The 12,738-nt window shown below is 39.1% G+C and overlaps 2 protein-coding genes across 10 annotated transcripts in view; both read right to left on the bottom strand.

Moving 5' to 3' along the window:
• Window positions 1-5,233, bottom strand: part of rapgef6 (Rap guanine nucleotide exchange factor (GEF) 6) — a 159,465-nt gene extending 154,232 nt beyond the window's left edge. For 3 of the 7 annotated variants that reach the window (XM_034206550.1, XM_034206553.1, XM_034206551.1), the window contains exon 1: window positions 4,809-5,232. In XM_034206550.1, coding sequence (XP_034062441.1) covers window positions 4,809-4,883 — 75 coding nt within the window. In that variant the 5' untranslated portion in view covers window positions 4,884-5,232. Of the gene's footprint in view, window positions 1-4,808 lie in introns of all 7 variants that reach the window. The other 4 variants (XM_034206548.1, XM_034206549.1, XM_034206554.1 and 1 more) reach the window with 3 other exon arrangements.
• A 3,312-nt stretch (window positions 5,234-8,545) lies between these two features.
• Window positions 8,546-12,738, bottom strand: part of fnip1 (folliculin interacting protein 1) — a 39,139-nt gene continuing 34,946 nt past the window's right edge. For all 3 annotated transcript variants that reach the window (XM_034206557.1, XM_034206559.1, XM_034206558.1), the window contains 4 exons: window positions 12,313-12,478; window positions 11,938-12,138; window positions 11,724-11,839; window positions 8,546-10,527 (listed from right to left, as the gene is read on the bottom strand). In XM_034206557.1, the coding sequence (XP_034062448.1) occupies window positions 10,449-10,527; window positions 11,724-11,839; window positions 11,938-12,138; window positions 12,313-12,478 (562 nt within the window). In that variant the 3' untranslated portion in view covers window positions 8,546-10,448. The remainder of the gene's footprint in view (window positions 10,528-11,723; window positions 11,840-11,937; window positions 12,139-12,312; window positions 12,479-12,738) is intronic.

The raw sequence follows: 12,738 nt of genomic DNA, 5'->3' as shown, positions 1-12,738 counted from the left end.
GTGTCTTGAGTTCCACCTGATTCTAAAGGAGGAGCCGGGCCATGCTGTTGTGAGAATCAGTGAAATAAAAATGCACCGGAGGGTATTTGAGGTATCTAATAACAACAACACAATGATGCCCCGGGCAACATGGAGCCACACAGCTGAAGAGATGCCAACAAAAGAAGGAAGGAAGGAAGGAAGGAAGGAAGCATTACACAGGCAGTCGAGACATAGGGCTGGAGATATGTTTTCATGTATATCTGAATCATAAAATCAATGTCTAAAAACAACCACAGACATGTTCCTCTACTATTTGAGCTACTAAGCTACTGTGCGGGTGCATACTTGGTACGCATGTCCAGCTGCAATCATACACACAGCGGGGTCTGCAAAAACACACACACACACACATCTACTTATTGTCATTTCCCCACAGTTCTCTGACCTACATCTTCATCCTTAAACAGTGAACACCAAACTCATAGTGTAACCTCAGGGTACTTCACTGTGAGAAATGTGTCTGTCAGAAGCAAAGGTCGTAAAGCTAAATGTTGTACAGTAAACTGAAAGCCCTGCTGATAGAAATGCTTAAAACAAGAAACAATGTATAGTTGATGTAGCAACATCTCCCTGACACAGCCTTTCAATTCGTCATGCCGGTGTGAATGGCCGACTCTTTGAAGGCAACTTAAAAGTGCACATAAAAGCACAACCCAATGGATAACCAAATGACGGTAAAATAGAGTCATATTAATAGCGATAAATGGTCTTTCTGCGGCAGCTGTTTTTCTTTCATCAATAAATGGAAGCTAAAAGCCTATGAAGAGAGGAAAACACCCTGACTGGCACCTCTGCTGACTGTGAGCAGATGGCCCCAGAATTTGGTTAAAGACAAGCTAAGAAAATACACCAGTATTATTAAGCAGTTGTTTTACTTTGGTGAACTGTGTCAGCATTGAGCAACCCCCCCTCTTGGCTAACTGAAGCACACACAGCCTCTTTTGAAACATGTCTCTTTGCATGCACTCCAAGAATACAGCTCAGACCACACACCGCTCTGCATCTCCTGCTCAGAGAGGCTCCACTGCCTGCCTAACAAGCAACAAGTCACCGCTTTAAGTCTGACGTTCTTTCTCTCCCTCATTTGCACCTTCCCTCTGGAGCCTGTGGCTTTGAGATGATTGGAATTCCCATAAACGTCCGATCGGTACTGGGCGATGCTAAAAAAAAAAACGCTGTAAATCACCCAGCGTGATTTGTTGTCTGTAACCACCGGAGCGTCTGGATGGCACCGAGAAAAGGTGGGCAGCGAGGGAGGAGCTGGACGGAAAACCCACCAAACTGGGAAAGGTTGACGAGGCAGAAAAGCTGCGGCGGGAGAGATTTCCCAGCGAGCCAAACATCTGCAGGAGACAGACCAACCTACAGCACGAAGACAACTCTCCAGATCTAGCTGACTCAACCAGAAAGACTTTTAATGAAGGACGAGTGTGAAAACAATTCACCTGACTCTAATGTTGGCCTCACTCAAAGGCTTATAATATACTCAAAGTCAATCAATTAAGCAGGTTCACACTGGGAACAATTTGTCAACACAATAGTGCCAAAAAACTAATCCCCACAAAATACTGCTTTGTTTTAAGAACGTATATTTTTTAAGTTTTCACCTGTGTGCCAGAAACACTTGCTTTGTGTTTCATTCATCTGGTATTAGTGGCACTTCCTTTATTATGTTTAATCATGATAGTCATTATTTGGTTTTAAAGACCACAATGGCTGCTAAAGAACCCTGCAGTGGGTGCTTTTAGACACATATTAAGAGCATAAGCACTAACTTGCAGCACTATACATTCAAAAGCAGTATGACGACCTTGAGATAAATGTCTGGTACATTTTGTTTTAAAATCTATGAAATGTGCCTACACTAATGTTTGGCCATGTAACTCCATTATCGGGGGGTTGTCTGTTATAGGTCGGAGCCAAGTAGACAACATCAGTGGCTTTGTCTAAAAGCAACACTTGTATAATAGAGTCCAGACTCATTTACAAAATGGGAGGCTGTGGCTAAGTGTGCTGGACTTGGAATTAGGGGGTAGCAAGTTCGAGTCCCACTGCAGTCAGCATGTTGTTGTGTCCCTGGGATTCACCCTAAATTGCTCTTGTGGACATTGTCCACGGTACTGATAAAAGCGTCTAACAAGTAACATGTAATGTAATGTAAAAACATAGTAGTTGGTGGTCCAACAAAGCAAAATGTAACCAATGTGAATATGTAAATGAAGAGGAAGAGGTCTGCTGCATTACGATGCACGGTGATAATGGAACATAATTGGTTTTGGCAGATTATTGCTTTGAAGTGAATTATTGGCCTCCGCCAGAATGTGTGTGGTCCTTTGCTATAACAGTAGGCATGATAACATATGAATACACCACAGGAGACACTTGATGTTCTCCGCAATTAGGTGAAACAAATAAGAAATTATGTTTTGACACATAGTGGAATAAAAAATAATAATATATATAGAGCATCCCTAATTACTCCAAGTTTATGTACATATTTGCAGTCTGTTTAATTCATCATGGTCAACAGGCTGAGACAGCGAAATGGCTTTGGCATACTTTTGCATTGAGAGAACGTTTAGTGCTTTTAAACCATGACTGAATCTAGTCATAGTTTTAAACTAAAATGACATTGACACCTGGCTATAGTTTCAAGTGTAGCAAAATCACATGAGGAATGTCCAATAACATGCACAGATCCGCCATACTTCTCCCCTTGTAATGAAAATAAGCATTTTATTTTATGAATGTACTCCAAACCCTGAGCATTATGAATAACTGCATAGAAAAGTCTGCTTGTTTTTCTTCACCGTCTCTATATCAATGCTGGTTTCATATATTGAAGAAGGAACAGAGTGAAAGAGGATAAGGCTAAATGTAGTTACTTTATCAAAGTGCTCCCTATCATGCGCTTGATTACCCCTGATCCACTTCACTGCTATGAATGTGTCACATATTGGTGGACTAAACACAGTTGTTATGGTTTGTTCACGTGTGCACAAAAGCCCTCTATGAAGGTGTGAAAGAGGCTTTCTACCCAGCATGCACCCACAAACAAACAGAGGATCAGAGCCGTAAAAAGAGGCCTTTTCAAAAGCTGGCTGGGGTTTTTATAAAACATTTTTTTGTACTGTAGAAAAGTGCTTGCACTTCAAAACTCAAACCAGCAGCCGAACATGGAAGGGAGTACGGTGTAAGCTATTTTTGGACACAGAGCATAACTAAAGCAATGACAAGCCAGCTGTGTTTCCACAGCTTCGTGTAGGGAGGAGGAGGAGGAGGAGGAGGAGGAGGAGGAGGAGGAGGAGGAGGAGGAGGAGGAGAGGAGGAGGAGGAGGAGGAGGAGGAGGAGGAGGAGGAGGAGGAGGAGGAGGAGGAGGAGGAGGAGGAGGAGGAGGAGGAGGAGGAGGAGGAGGAGGAGGAGGAGGAGGAGGAGGAGGAGGAGGAGGAAGCAGTGGTGATTTGATTTAACTGGCTTCATTCAAGCTAAAGTTTACACAAACTACTCCAGGGCTTAAGCATAAGCCTGCTGATGGGAAGCTGTGATGTTATGTTTAGTTTAACAACACTGTATATGCAGGCCTGGAATGTAATGCAGTTAAAGAGGGCTATCCCAAACTTCAGCAAGAAACCAAACTATTGCTTCAATAAATGATGTGAAGATGTGAAAAAAGTGTCAAACATGTTGGTGGAGGGGCCTGACACCCTCTCCAGGTCTCAGTTTGGCCCCTGTGCCCCAGTTTGGCTTCCACTGAAGCCTCTGATACAGTTTGTCCTGTATGCTTTAACTTTGTGTCTAGGCTTTTCCATTTCAGTGTTATATTTCACAGACAACTACTTTATCAAGACATAGTTGTGTATAAACCGTACCCAGCTAGCAAAAGTTTCCCAAAATCTAGCTAGAAAAGAAACTTCTGCTTAATGTGGTTTCAGTTACAGTCTGTTAATAAGTCAATTACAGTGTGTGGTAGGTAGCGTGTGAATGTATTGAACAGTCATAATGATAACATCAAACCACAAGCAAACTCTTGTGGACTATGTCAATCAAACTCCACTGACAGCGATGTGAAGATTTCCTAAAGACAGCTACTGTACGCAGTAGTGGAAAGTAACTAAGTACATTTACTCAAGTACTGTACTTAAATACAATGTTGAGTTACTTGTACTTTACTTGAGTATTTCCATACTGCTACTTTATATGTGTACTCCACTACAATTCATAGGTTAATCGACTACTTTTACTCAACTATATGTATTTAATATATTTAGATTTGGATTAATTATGTGAAATATAATCAACACTTAAATAAGACTTTAGTTACACCTGGAGTACATCCACCAGCTAGGTTATTAAAACTAGCTGCACCGTTAACAACTTTGATAAACACATTATTATATTAATAATTATAATCAAAATATATCATATAACATATTCTGAAATGGGAGGATATGCATAATGACTACTTTTACTACTGGTACTATAAGTATATTTTGATTCCAATACTTTTGTACTTTTACTTCAGTAACATTTTAAATGGAGGACTTTTACTTAGTATTCCTACACTGTGGTACTTCTACTTTTACTTAAGTACACAATCTGAGTATTTCTTCCACATCTGGTATTTTGACATTAATGTATTGGTACTTTTACTTAAGTAAAGGATCTGAATACTTCTCCCACCACCAACTAAGTGAAGCAACAGTTTGATTTTTAGCTAACATTAGCAAAGCGATGCTAATTAAAAAAACACGATAGATATGTTTACCTCTGCAGTCCGGAGGGAGGGCGGTTTCTTTAAAGCCAGTTTGAAAGAAGTTTCCATGGCTCCAGTCATTTTCATAACTTCGGCTCAAATCCCCCTGTATTACTTCCTCTCGAGGTATCCTCACTTCCCCGTCTCCTAGTTGCTCCTTTAGCCGAAACAACTCACATCCCCGTGGATCTTGTCCCCGCCGAGCTGAGCATGGATGGAGTTTACCCACCACTCCTCCTCCAGGAGAAGGGAGACAAAACTTGACTCGTAACTACTGCGCGTCCGAGAAAGAGTAGATACAACCGAAAAAGTGTGACAGAAAGTTAATTCTCTCTGACCTTTGGTGTTGAATTGTGTACATCTTTGGTAAAGGAAATATCCAGCTCAGTAGCTTGCGTCAGTGATCCAGGAGTTCAGATTTTAGATCCCTCCTCCTGCAGAGAGGGAGAGTTGACGACATCTGTCTGCACGGAGAGGAGGCGGCGTTCAAGGCCGGTCGGAAACAGGGTACTATCTGGCAGCATGAGCGAATGAAGTGAAAAGATATTCGGGTCATTCCTAGCATTCGGTGCCATTTAGGTCCCCACCACATTATATCATATATTTTGTATTTTAAAGGTCTAATGCTTATTTTTTAAAGCTTGGTTTTAAATGTGTATACCCTCTACCATAAAACAACAATGTTATTTAGCCAGGATATTCAAAATTCTAAATAATTACTCTGATTTTAGCACAAGTAGGCCAAATTGCTGTGTCCCCAATCATGTTTGCTCAACTTCAGTAACAGATATACAAAAATAAATCAAAGAAATACAAACAAATTCTACATTTTTGTCACTGTTGTATAACCATTTTGCTAATATTCCTCACCAAATTGAAATTGTTGTTATTAATTCATTTTTATTGAAAATAAAGTGTGTGTCCCCTGTTACTCTGATTTGAATCCCTCTGGACACGCCCCTTTACTATTCTACTATGTGTCTGACTCAAGAAGAAGAAGAAGGCTACATTTTGAGTGGGAAAATCATCTTCAAGAAGCAGAGTGAATGCATTCTTCCTTCAACGTTTTTTTTTATGTTTTAAAGAACTTAACTGTTGCGGTAAAGCATAACATGTCCACCCTGTTTTGCTCATTTTTAGTGGAACTGATCATTTGTTTTACATTTAGAAAATATGGTGAATATATCTATCAAATATATGTTTCTGTTGTCACCAAGTGCTAGCTTGATTATCATCACACATGTAGCAATAGCCAAGTTTAACATAAAATGTCCACCATGTTACTATTTTTCACATTAACAGGGTGGACACACAGTAACTGGGGATGGTAAAAAAAGTTTTTAAACATAATATCCTGAGCTTGACCAACATATTTTTCTTAAACTTTAACAAGACATCATTCAGATTAGATTTTTTTAAAAGATGGAAAATTATGTTTTTAATTTTTTAATACCCTAGATGAAATGGCCCTGAATGCTAGGAATGACCCAGAATGCTAGGAATGACCCATTCATTGAAAAAAACATTGAAAAAGAAGAATGCAGCAAAAAAGCCGTTCAATTTATAGTTACCTACCCTGTCTTTTAGTCACTCAAACATTAAAAATGTAAAATGTATCACATTACCAGAGGTGTGAAAAAGTACTCAGATCCCAGGTAAAGGTAGAAGTACCAGAGTGTAGGATTACTCTGTTACAAGTACAAGTCCTGCATTAGAAATTGTTACTCAAATAAAAGTACATCAAAATATACTTAAAGTACCAAAACTAAAAGTACTCACTATGCATATCGGCCCGTTTTAGATTAATATAAAGGACAACATTTACCCCTGGATTGTAGTGGAATAGAATGATAGAGTAGCATAAATAGAAATACTCAAGTAAATGACAAGACTCTCATATACTTGAGTAAATTACTTTACACCACTGATAAAGGGGCATTTTCAAATACATTATTGGAATGAAGACATGACTTACTTTTGTTGACCAGTGGTCATAAGTAAAAATGATGGGAAACAAATCTAAATATAGTATAAGTAGAGTAGGCCTACTTCAACAGTAGCAAATATCTAACCATAAGATATCAGTATTATATATTTCATATGTAGGCTATCAACACAAATGGTGGATGTATTTAATTAAGCAACAATTAATTGTATTTCTTATCAAATTAATCATAAATTCCATTATACATTTCATTTGTAAGATAAATAATGATTACGCTATTTATTTCAAAAGTGTTGTCGTCTAGCGTCAATAGCTTAGAAAACCGCGTTCAATAGTTTTGAAACACGAGTGTACGAGCTTCCAAAGGAGTCCCTCAACGCCACATAGAGCCTCCCTCTGACTTCTGACTTCTAATGTCAGCATGCTCCCACAAACTGCCCAACATGAGGATTAATCAGACTAATGAAGTGCATGTTAAAGCTGCACAGTTTAGTAAAGACATTCACGGCTTCTGCTTTAGCGGGAAAATACTGCTTTTATGCAGTGCTTGAATTGGAATAAAAAAGGTGCCAGCAACTGTTTCAAGTCAATTTATGTATACAGCCCAAAAACAAGAATTTGGCTCAAAGTCATATAGTATATCCTACAGTATAATGCTGATGGGTTTGTCTCTTTACTGTATATTTTAGAAAGGCTCACTGTACTTAAACGAAATGACTCAGGGTGCATCTGAGATTAGAGGGGGTGCAGGGGTAAAGTGCTATTTTTAGCGGGGAGTAGATCTAACACACGATTTTTTTTTAAAATATTGAAGTTAAAAGCATCAATCTGCTGCACTTTGAGAGCAAAATTAAGAGATCTATGGATACATCTCTCAACATCCATATGAAACAGAACTGTAAGCAGATTTCTTCTTTATGGATATTTTACAAATCACTCCCCTTTTAAACTCTATTCTTGTTTTACTGTCATATAGTATTTCATTTTTAGTGAGTTACTCTGAGTAACTCAAGAGTGGATATTCTTTGACCATAAAAGTGTTATGGTCAAAGAATATCCACGCACTTCTAACCCCGATTTAACGAACAGTGTTTTAAGTCTATGTTTTCCTAAAATAGCTATACGGACAGTGGGATTAATGCAATAATCACTGCTACCATGACACTCCTATTATTGCATAACTACGGTGTGTGTGTGTGTGTGTGTGTGTGTGTCTCCTGAGGAGGGTGGGGTGGAGCCTCAACCAGCGTCATAGTGGTAAATGCAAAAGGTGGGTCCAATGTGTGATCCAGATGGTGAGCACCAGAAGTGAAACCACCTAAACAAAAGTGCTATTCTTTGCACGGATTCATAGCCACTTTCCAGACTGTTTAAAAATGAGGCAGCAATGGAGGAAATGTCATGGATTGGGCGTATATCATTAAAACGTCTACCAGCAAAAGCAGAAAACTAGGAAAATCTGAATAGCCAAATGGGATAACCCGAAAACACCAGTTTACACGTGAAAGCTATGCAATCTATTTTAATTAAAAAATGTTTGTGGGAAAATAAAAGATAAACTTCGATCCTAATCCTAACATTTGGAGCTGGTCCATTAAATCAGAGCCGGGTCCGTCTTATAAAACAGATACAAGGGTATGTGGTATATCAACTACACCTAACTAGTGTGTATACCATCAGTAATTCCCAGATGCAAATTATAGCTCTTTTGGGAAACATTTTTATATTTACAAATCAATTTCTTTCACTTTTCCATGATTTATTTCCCCCTTTGATTTTGTGACAGAAAGAATTCCCAGCAACATAAATTCTTAACATCGGCATTTTTATTGCACAACATTCCCATAAAATTGGGAAAAATTATTTGAAGAGACAATTCAAGACATTCTGTACAAATACATGGAAATAAACAAGAGTATGTACAGTTTACATGAACCGTTACACATACCATGGGCTAAACTTACTAAATAATTTATTCATATACAAAGAAGTGAAAGCAGATATAAATTCATACCTTTTAAACATAATGGCTGGGTTGTACAAAATGTAGGCTGATACAGCGGAGCATCTTTAATGCAACAAGCACGTCTCTAGACATTTTACCAGCAAAATGAGCTCTGATGCATTCATGCCACTTCTCTATTAAGACTTGGGTCATATACGGGATCTTATAGAAAGAAACACACATTACTCCTGCTTTCTCTAACAATACAAGCCATTCTCAGCATTCAGTCCAACATATAATGTATACGCTAATCTTTAAGCACACATCTTTAAACATTGTGGAAGGTTTGTTCCAGTAAGTACTCATTTGAATATGTATTGAGCTTATCGGCTAAATTAAGCTCCTCCCTCTGCCTTCATATGTATTTCTATTATGTTTCCTCTCTGCTTTGACCTATATTAAATAATATTGGGAAATGTGTAACTCCTCCTATTATTTCTGGAGTTAATTAAAGAGATAACAAAATATAGATTTATTTCCAATGCAGATGAAACAAAAAAAAGTACAAACAATAAAATACCATTGGCCCCCACTGCAGAAAACACCCTATGCACAGGAGAGAATCCACCTAAACTGAAACTATGAAAGGAACCTCTTATTTACGCTCACCAAATCGCACCCTGGCTTTAAAGATATAACAGCCAAAATCACTTTTCAATGTCATGGAAAATCTAAAGAAACATTATTTTTACAGGGTGCTACTAGAGCTTTATATTCTGCGTGTTTCTGTGAGTATAACCGTCATAGAAACATGTTTGAAAATAGTGTTAACTCTATTTTAAGGCCTTCTGTGTTCCTCTTTTTGTCTGCAGCAAACATCGAAGCCGTAAACATTGTAGAAAGGTGGCGAAGCTATAAAAGTGTGAAAATATTTCAGCATTTGGGTTGTAAAATACATGTAGATGATGTGTGTCGGAGCTGTTATCCACAGTAGAGCGGGGAACTTAAACACATTCTGAAAATTATGTGTGAAACAATCATCCTCAGGAATTTACCAAACTCCCCTTGTTGAAGAACACAGCATAGGGTCTGCACGAAGATGACGCTGACATTCCTCTGATTAAAATAGCTTCAAACGTTTACCTCAGGGTTTTCTATTGGGCGACTGTAAATGTGTGTCATCCATGTGAAGATCTGAGGTAGTGCTGTACCTATGATAAGAATGTCAAAGCCGCTTTAAGCGATCTCAAAACCGGTTTGTCGAACCAAAAATAACCTCACGTGTGCGTCAATTACAATAAAACGTGTCACTGGGATATCTCAAGGGAAATTTGGCTTGTAAACAAAAACATGAAGATAAATGAAATAACATAAATGCATGAGATTGATAAATTTCTCAATAATATTAACCTTAAAATGTTCAAATAAAAAAATCCATCTTGTAGTCTGACACAGATTGTACAGAGAAAAAGTAGAAGGAAAAAAAGTCCAATGTTATTATACCGTAGAAATCCTTAATGTTTCATTCTCACCTGGAAACATTTATAAAGTCTTTGGCGTTTTTCTGTCCAAAAAGAAAAAGAGTCTATAAAAGAAACATTCAAAGGACTGGGAAACCTCCACAGAGGGACTCTAGCTCCCCCCGGTGGTGTAACATCTACACCGCAGAGCGAGAGGAGAACACCATGACGGGGGTCAGCTGTGGAGCATGGACGGTTGATTTGGGGCCAGAGTGCCCCCCCCCCCCCCAGGTCTGACAGACTCATAGGAGGATCTGGGCCACATAGGGGGAGTGGGTGCTGGCCACTGCGGCCAACAGGGGGAGGTCGCTGGACTCGATTCTGAAACGACACCAGAGCAAACATCAGGATAAGATACGAGGCCTGTTTAAAGTAACACCATTTATAAACGTCACACTGCCATGTTCCATTGGTACAATGACAATGAAAAGCTTGATTTACATTGAATCCAATAGTGCTAGTTACAGATCTGCATTTTTGGAGTTCCTTTTATACTAAACAAAGCATATCCTAGCAAAATGATTTTTTTATCCGTCAAGAGTTTAAACACAACAGTGATTTAAATAACTTGAGTATAATATGTTGTTGCTGGTTGTTTAATACATTAATGGGGGTTTTTCTAGTAAGGTGCCATGTTGTGATGGGAATGATGGCTCTCTGAAGGGAGCCGGATCTTATGGCTCCGTTCCTTTGCGAGAGCCGTTCAAAAGAGCCGGTTTCTTTTTAAGGGGGCGGGGTTAATAGGTTTATCTGCGAAAAATACCTTTTACAATTCAATCAAATGTAGCCCTGTTTTGACTAATGATTTATATGTGTACACATATATCACTTAAATTATTCAATACATCCTTTGTACTGAAGTATTCAAAAGTAAAAATGACATGTTTAATATAAATGATTTACTGTGGCCAATCGTTTCCGTTTCATTTACAGACCCTTGTAGCTCTCTGATTGTAGAACCACGCAAACAAAAAAAGCAGATAGCAACAGCAACACCTATACAAACTGACAACAAATCTTTGCTGAGCTTAAAAATAATCATAAATAAATAATGAAAATAAATATATTGCAATGCTCAAAACAGCAGCTTCCAACAGTCTCTAATCCTTGGATATGACATGTCACTGCATGCATGCACGGAGCACCCGTAGCGCGGAGAGCATCATATCATTCTGTCTTGTATTAGGCCTCCTTAACAACAAAAAACGGCTCGTTCGCGACCGACACATCACTAGCGCCATGTGGGGTGTCCTTATAGGCAAATAACAGTTGTGTTTAAATTCAGTAATAGTCAGAAAAACTCACTGTGTACCATAGAGCTCTAAAATATTCCTCCCTTAGTAAATTGCAACGTTTTAAAGCCTTCATTGGACTGCATGTGCATCATTATAGTTGTGCATGAGACAAATAACGGGGACCTGATACAAAATCCAGAGAATACGTTCCAGTAGATTAGTTAGGCATTTATGTTCTGCTTTCCAGCACATGTGAGTGGAGAATAAAGGTTAACCCCTTACCCTAAGACCATGCCCAACTCTTTCACATGGACTCTTGTCTGACCCTTCAAATACTCAGCAAGCATCTTGCTCTTGAAGTAGATTTCCTGCAGGCGGTCCTCAAGGTGCATGATACACTGAGGAGAAGAGGAAGGAAACATGGAAGTTAAAGCACAGGAATCAAAGTGGTGCTAGCTGCTGAATAACCAGTGTTTGGCTGAGAGGTGTCACGTACAAAGTTGGGAGAGATGTTGAGTTTGTAGAGCTGGTGGGTGGACTGCAGTAAGTTTGAGACCAAGTTGGACACCAGGACCTCCTTCCCCAGCTTGTTGACGTCTGTGGCTCGCCTCTGACTGCTGGCCACCTGCACCGTCCACTTCTCTGTGTCTGCTATAATGCAGACGGCCTCCGCGATAGGCTCGTCCAATACTGGATGCTGCAGAAGAGAACACATTTAGTTACAATAATACACATGCATAAAGTGAAGATAAGTGTTCAATCCAAAACCACATTTTCTTGTAAGTTAAATGACTTGTTTGCAATCACATTCTGGTTGTCCAAAACACTTCAATGGCAAGGAAAACTAAAAGGTTTAACACTTGAACTTTACCTGAACAGCGTGGGTTAATTCGGCCATGAGGCACTGCCGAAGCTTTTCGTCGCTAGGCAACCCTTGCAGTACAAAGTCTGGCACGTAGGTGGGGCAGTAGCCTCCGAACAGAGAGCGGCCAAAGTTGGCAATGCTTGGCTTCGAGTAATTCTCCACCAACTTTGACCTATGTGATCCCAAAAGATAAAGATAGACACCTGCCGTCATTATAACTTCAATTACAAAGGAAGACAAAGTCAGAAGGGATGTATTACTTTTTATTTTGAAAACTCATATGTAAACTCTATGGCTTTTGTTTGTAATGCAAAGATGAGGGGAGAAAGATCAAGATACAGTATTTCACTCAAACTGGGACGATATCTAACTAACATGTACTTTAAAAACAATAAAGGTGTTCAACCTGTTTTATCAGAATCATAATGGTAA

Source organism: Gymnodraco acuticeps, unplaced genomic scaffold, assembly GCF_902827175.1.
Source record: "Gymnodraco acuticeps unplaced genomic scaffold, fGymAcu1.1, whole genome shotgun sequence".
In the NCBI taxonomy this organism is placed as follows: Eukaryota; Metazoa; Chordata; class Actinopteri; order Perciformes; family Bathydraconidae; genus Gymnodraco; species Gymnodraco acuticeps.
This window is presented reverse-complemented; position numbering and strand designations above follow the sequence as displayed.